Genomic DNA, 6,529 nt, shown 5'->3' on the forward strand with positions numbered 1-6,529 from the left:
ATAAATAAAATGATTAAATAAATGTAAACTATTAAAATATAATGAGATAACAGCTATCAAGGACAAGTGAATGAAATAGGGTTCAAAATATGGCATTCTGATTTCAAGGGCACAACTGTGGTTTGAAACAATTTAGTTCACGTGGATGTTAACTGGTCTGCAGAAACTGTCCTTTTGCAAAGTAAGTTCCTTGTTCTATGCTTTCCATTTTCTTAGATTATGATGCTCTGTTTGGGTACAAGAGCAGCAAATGAAAGGAAAGATGCCAGTCATAATTTTTGTATCTCTATTTTTAAAAACAAGTTAGAAAATAATTAAGCAATAACTAGTGTTAAGAACTCACGTCTTTGCAAACAATGAGATTATAAAAATGAACCTTAATTTTTTTCTAAAAAGAAATAGATACATATAAATGACAACTCAAACTTAACACCATAAATTTAAGAAAAGGCTACTTTTTAATCAGGCGTGAATTTCTATTTTCCATATCTTCCATTGCTCCCAGCACTGCCAGGGCTTGTTGGCTGTTTAGCTCCTCTGACATCAACAACAGGGTTGATTCAAGTCTAAAAGCAAAGAAAGATTATGTATATACTGAAAAGCTGGTAATGAGAAAAAGAATTAAAAAGCAATCTAAAAAAACAAAAACAGTTGCACAGAAAACAGTAAACAAAAATTGAATTCAATATGTAATTCCAATGATCTCTGCATATAATCAAAGGATAATATAAAATATGAGTGGTTTCAAAATGTTTGTGGAAATGGAATTAAAAGATCATCGAATTTTCTATAAACCTCTTAATGTCTTCTCATATTATTTTTACAATAATATGTGAAATTTTCTTCAAGGCAATTAGGGCCTTAGTACAACCTATTTTAAAATGTTTTATCAGATAAAATGTTTTATTTAATAAGAGACTTTCAAACAACATAAGGTTCTGATATTTACAACAGACATACAATGATTTAATTAAAACTTTTAATACTTATTTAAGATATGATATTCTAAGAATGTCTTAAAATAATTGACCAGTAAGCCAATATGCTTATTTTACCTGCACAACAGAACACTTACACACTAAACTCGGTACATGGTGTCTCCATAGGATAAGCACTGGACTGTCAACCACAAGGTTGCCGGTTCAAGCCACCCAGATGCTCAAAGGGAGAAAGATAAAGCTTTCAGCTCCCACAAAGATTTACAGCCTCAGAAACCTTACATTATGAGTTGGAAACAACTTGATGATACTTAACATCAACAAAAACAAAACTCTTGCTATAATAAATGTCATTTAGAATTATTTAGAAAGTTGGTTCAAAACATAAGCAAGATAAAACTATCTTTCTATGCATCCTGAAGAACTCCATACCATTCTGTTCATCTACTCTTATCAAAGGTTTCAAACCCAGCTTTTCCCAGAGGCTTTTTCAACAACCATTTAGGTCTCCATTACTTCTCTGCCTGCCCATAGCAATTACTATGTCATTGATTTCAGTACTTAAAACTTATGTTCTAATATTTACATATTTGTATATTTCTGAAGCTCTAGTAGCACAGTGGAGTCCTGGTATGGCCCTGTGGGCTAATGCCTCTGACTGTAAAGTCGTTTGAACTGCAAGGTCATTGGTTCAAGCTCACCAACTGTACCATGGAAACCCTATACAGGGTCGCTATGGGTCAGAATCAACTTAACAGCACTTAACAACAACAGTGGCACAGTGGTTAAGTAGGTTTGGCTGCTAACCAAAAGGTCAGCAGCTCAACCCTACCAGGAAATCTGGAGGAGAAAGATGTGACAGTCTACTTCTATAAAGGTTTACAGCCTTGGAAACCTGATGGGACAGTCCTTGAGAATCGACTCAAAGGCAGTGATATATTATGTTCCTATCCTTCCAACTATAAAACTCCTTGAAGGCAGAGACACTGCTAAGTCCAACTTCTATACTGCCTTACTTAGCATAAGATTTTTAACAATATTTGCTGAAAAATTTTTTGAATGAGATTCCTAAGATTTTGATTTAATCATCTTGGTTCCATTTTAATATAGTCCTTTACAATCTTAAATTTCTTCATATAATTAAAAAAACTCTTAAAAAGAAAACTTTCAACAAAAACAGAGAGTAATCTTACAGTCCAGAAACAAAGGACCCTAGGAATATCAAGGGAGAAACACACAAGTGGAAGGTGGGGCCGTATCAATAGAAGCAGCGACACCAGAGATGGAGGCATAGATGAGGACATGGAGAGAAGGAGCAGCTGTGGACTCTAGACTCATGGAAAGAGAAAGACTGAGTGTTGGCAGCCAGGAGGTAGGCTTGCAGAATGTGTCCTTTGTTTGTTTAAATTATTATATATTTCTGAGTGTTCTGTATACATCCCCCACCCCCACCAAAGAAAAGAGGGAATAGAAGCAAATACTGTTGAATGATGATGCATGGAGGAGATTGTAATCATTGCAATGAAACAATGGTGTAAAACCGATATTCTCCCATGTAAACTATCACTCAATTCATAATAAAAACTTAAAAAAAAGAAAGAAAGAAAGAAAACTTTCTTCATGGTATTTTTCTCCTAGACTCATTCTCTAATGATGCTTAATCCTCTATCACACAACTCCTGGAGCTCTTGCTTAGTAGTATGAACCTAGTAATCATATTTGATTGCTCATGCCTATTTGCTCATCTGGATACCCCAAAGATTTCTATCTATATCAGCATCTGGCTAAACTGGATACTTAAAAGATAGGAGCCAGATCAAATCCACTCAAAACTGGCATGGGAACTTATTCCAATTCATATAACAAATGCCTTTGATGATGAATGTGATGAAGACAACAAAGAGTAAAACGGTCTGAGTTCAAACCAAACCAAACTCACCCATCAAGTTGAGTCCAAGTTATGTAAAGAATACTAGAATTCTGAGTTTATGCCAGTGCATAAATACAGGTACAAGGTGTAGAAGTATACAATGAAAGTACTTCATGGCGTTCTCCCTCCTCCTCTCTCTGAGTTGCGAGCAACAGCGGGTTACTGGCCATCTTTTGATGCATACCTGTTACCACTGAGTGAATTTTAACACATGACAGCCCCGTGTGCATCAGAGTAGAACTGTGTTACATAGATCTTCATGGCTGTGAACTTTTGGAAGTAAATTACAGGGACTCTCTTAAATGGCACCTCTGAGTGGATTGGAATTACTACTGTTCAGCCCTACCCAGGGACTCCTTTTAAAGCACAATAAGCCAAGAGTTGAGATGCAAAACAGAGTAAGAACCAAGGAAGAAAACCGAAGAGGTTATCAAGTCTGATGGGGTGATTTTGAGCCTTTGTGAGCTGTAGGATAAGCACTGAACCACAAGGTGAGTGTGAACAACCAAGTCTCTAGTTCAAACCCACCAGTAACTCCTCAGACCCTATACTGGGTCGCTGTGAGTCAGAACCAATTTGATGGCACTTAACAACACCAGAACTTCCAGGACTCCTGGTGTGGTGCTGTAGAATCAGCACTGCACTGTGACCTACAAGATCAACAGTTCAAACCTACCAGCTCATCATCATCAGACCCTATAGAGTAAATATGAGTCAGAAACAACTCAACAGCACGTAACTACAGAATGTCAAGGAGTCCCGGTATAGCAGTGCAGGATTATGCATAGGACCACAAGGTTGGTTTGAACCACAAGACTGGTAGTTCAAACCTACCAGCTGCTCCTCAGAAATCCTAGACAGGGTCACTATGAGTCAGAACCTACAAAATGGCACTTAACAACACAACAGAACTTCAAGGAGACCTAACCACGAAGAGTCCATATAGCCCCAAAATAAAAGTTAAAATATTTTTAGCTGAACTTACTGTTCCTTTTCTTCAGGTACTGCCATGGGTCCCAGGGCAACAAACAATTTCACAAAGCTAGCAGGGTCATCATACAATGGAATCATTTCAGTTAGTTTCCTTTTGGCCATCCTAGAAAACTCAAAACTATGAAACTGTAGAGACTGATATAGACTAAGTATTTTACCGATGGAATCCAAATCAAGGTGATTCATATTGCTTAAAAATACTTTATTGCACTTTTCTAATAGTGGGTAATGACTATATTTAACATTCCGAAGAAACTGTACTATTCTTCTTGAAATGTTGACCTTGGAAGAATCTATAGTGTCAAAAAGAAGTTCTGTTTTGGTTACTAGCTTTTCTCGAAAATGTTGTGATATTAAAGAAGATGTGCTGACCATCAAGACAGACAAGGACCTGAAAAACAGAAAAAAAAAAAAAATTTTGTATTTATGAGTAATGACCCGATATGAAATTAAATTATTATCTATGGAAAGGAACTGGGAAAATATAACAGTTTTTATACTATGAAATTTTTCTTACAGAAACAGGGGGAACTTGAAATCAGATCATTGAAAAGATTGAAAAATGTAAAAACATAAGCTGACAGTTCCATTGTTTTGTATATTATTTTCCTATTATCACCTTTGGACAATTGTACTATGTGTATGCCTTTTCAATTCTGTATATTGCAATCAGTCAGATCACCTAGAAATTGAACCCTTTTAGACAAACTGTAGTGTAAAATTACTTGAGGTTTCATTCTGTTGATGAAACCATATGTTGGTAGAAAGTATTTTAGTGAAAATTGCCTAGAAATCACTTTAGGCCAAAAGCCCATGAATGTAGCGTATGTCACATTTTGTTTTTTTGTTTTTTAAGTAGAGTTTACTTTTTCACTTCTTTCGCTGTATGTTTATGATTTACTTTAAAAAAAATCTTAGCAAAATATCTCCTACTAATAAATGATTTCACATTTCTTAATGTTTTATGTCAGAGTAGTGGTGTTAATAAATGATGATGAACAAACTGAACACAAGATTGTTGTTGCTGTTAAGCACTGTCGAGTCAGTTCCAACTCACAGTGACCCTTTATAGGGCTTCCGAAGTTTACCATCTTCAAGGGAGCAGAAAGCCTCATCTTTCTCTAGTGGAGAGGCTGACAGGGACAAACTGCGTACCTTGTGGCTTATAGTTCATATCATATGGAGCCACTGCACTTGAGCCCAAGATAGCACTTAATCTTTCTTCACTCAACAAAGATTTAGGGACAATAAATCCATACATTCCCATTCACCAAGGCAGGTACCAAAATTAACAAGGTGTAATCCTTGCTCTCAATAGATTGCTCTTATAAAATACAAACATCATTAAACTATAAACACAAGAAAGCCCTTAGAATGATTGTTGTTAAATACCATCAAGTTGGTTCTGACTCACAGCAGCCCTTTATAGGGTTTCTGAGGCTTTAAATCTTCTGCAAAATTGAAAAGACATACTCACGTTACAAAACAATACACAAACCAAAGGAACTGCTAGCATATTTCTCTTCACATCTTTTTCAGTCTTTTCAATAAGACAAATAAATTTTCAAAAAAAACCACAACAATCCAATTATATAATACTTTGCATTTTCTAGGTACAATGTTTAATGCTATACTTATTAATATTAACAGATACACTAAAATTGTCATTTAGTTTAACCATCAACCTGATGAAATTAACTTTTTTAAATTGTATACATATATATTTGTAATTGCAGTTTGGAGTTAGGGAAATGTTCAAAAACTTCACTAGATTCTCAAAAGGGGTCTTATGAGGATTTTTGGAATTTTATGGAAAAAAATTATTGTAAAGTCATTTTTATTACTGTCTTCCCTTTTACAAGCTTTCTCACTTTCAAACAAGATTAAACAGTAAACAATGTTTAAAAAACTGTTACTTCTAAGCATGATTCTTTAGAAACAGAAAATTGAAACTCAAATCTTGGCTTCCCCTCTTCCTGGGCGACATTTCAGGCAATATACTTAACCTCAAGGAGCAAGAGTTTCTCCTGTGGAAAAAGGAGGTATGAATACTTATCTCTGAACAATGTTGTGGGGAGTTAAAACTACATTCATGGTTAGACTCATATTTTTGTCCTTCTTTTCATGCTAGATCACTGCTTTTATGTTCATCTCAGATCTTTTCCCGCGTTCAAAACCACCCACTTACGCCCTCCACTCTTACCAGTTTTTAATTAGCTATTGTTGTTTCTGACTCATAGTGACCATTTATAGGGTTTCCGAGGAGCGGCTAGTGAGTTTGAACCACTGTCCTTGAGGCTCAAACTAACCTTGCAGTCCAGTGCATTATCCTGCAGCGCCATACCAGGACTCCATTAATTAGCTATAGAATTCCTTGAACTGACTCGAACCACAACAATCAGCTCTAATACTCAGCTCTCTCTCCATCTTACTTCTAAAAAACCACTAATAAATAATGAAGTCACTATACCTTTGCTAAGATTACTGTCACTGTTCTAGTTTAAATCGTTTTCCTAGGTTCTCCTCCAATCTCAGTATTTTATGACATCAAAGATACTTTAAAAATACTATTTGTAGGATAATAAAAAGCCAAGTTAAAAAGATCACTGAAATTTACAAACATTGTTGTTGTTCCGTTCCTTGGAGTCGGTTCCGACTCATAGCAACC

At 35.6% G+C, this 6,529-nt stretch overlaps 1 protein-coding gene across 1 annotated transcript in view; it reads right to left on the bottom strand.

Moving 5' to 3' along the window:
* Positions 1 to 6,529, bottom strand: part of FASTKD1 (FAST kinase domains 1) — a 54,322-nt gene that overhangs the window by 35,520 nt on the left and 12,273 nt on the right. Inside the window, exons 4-5 of the mRNA XM_006867022.1 lie at positions 3,854 to 4,252; positions 456 to 566 (exon numbers count right to left, since the gene is read on the bottom strand). Of these exons, the coding sequence (XP_006867084.1) occupies positions 456 to 566; positions 3,854 to 4,252 (510 nt within the window). The remainder of the gene's footprint in view (positions 1 to 455; positions 567 to 3,853; positions 4,253 to 6,529) is intronic.

The sequence above is a fragment of the Chrysochloris asiatica genome, unplaced genomic scaffold (assembly GCF_000296735.1).
Source record: "Chrysochloris asiatica unplaced genomic scaffold, ChrAsi1.0 scaffold00099, whole genome shotgun sequence".
Taxonomy (NCBI): Eukaryota; Metazoa; Chordata; class Mammalia; order Afrosoricida; family Chrysochloridae; genus Chrysochloris; species Chrysochloris asiatica.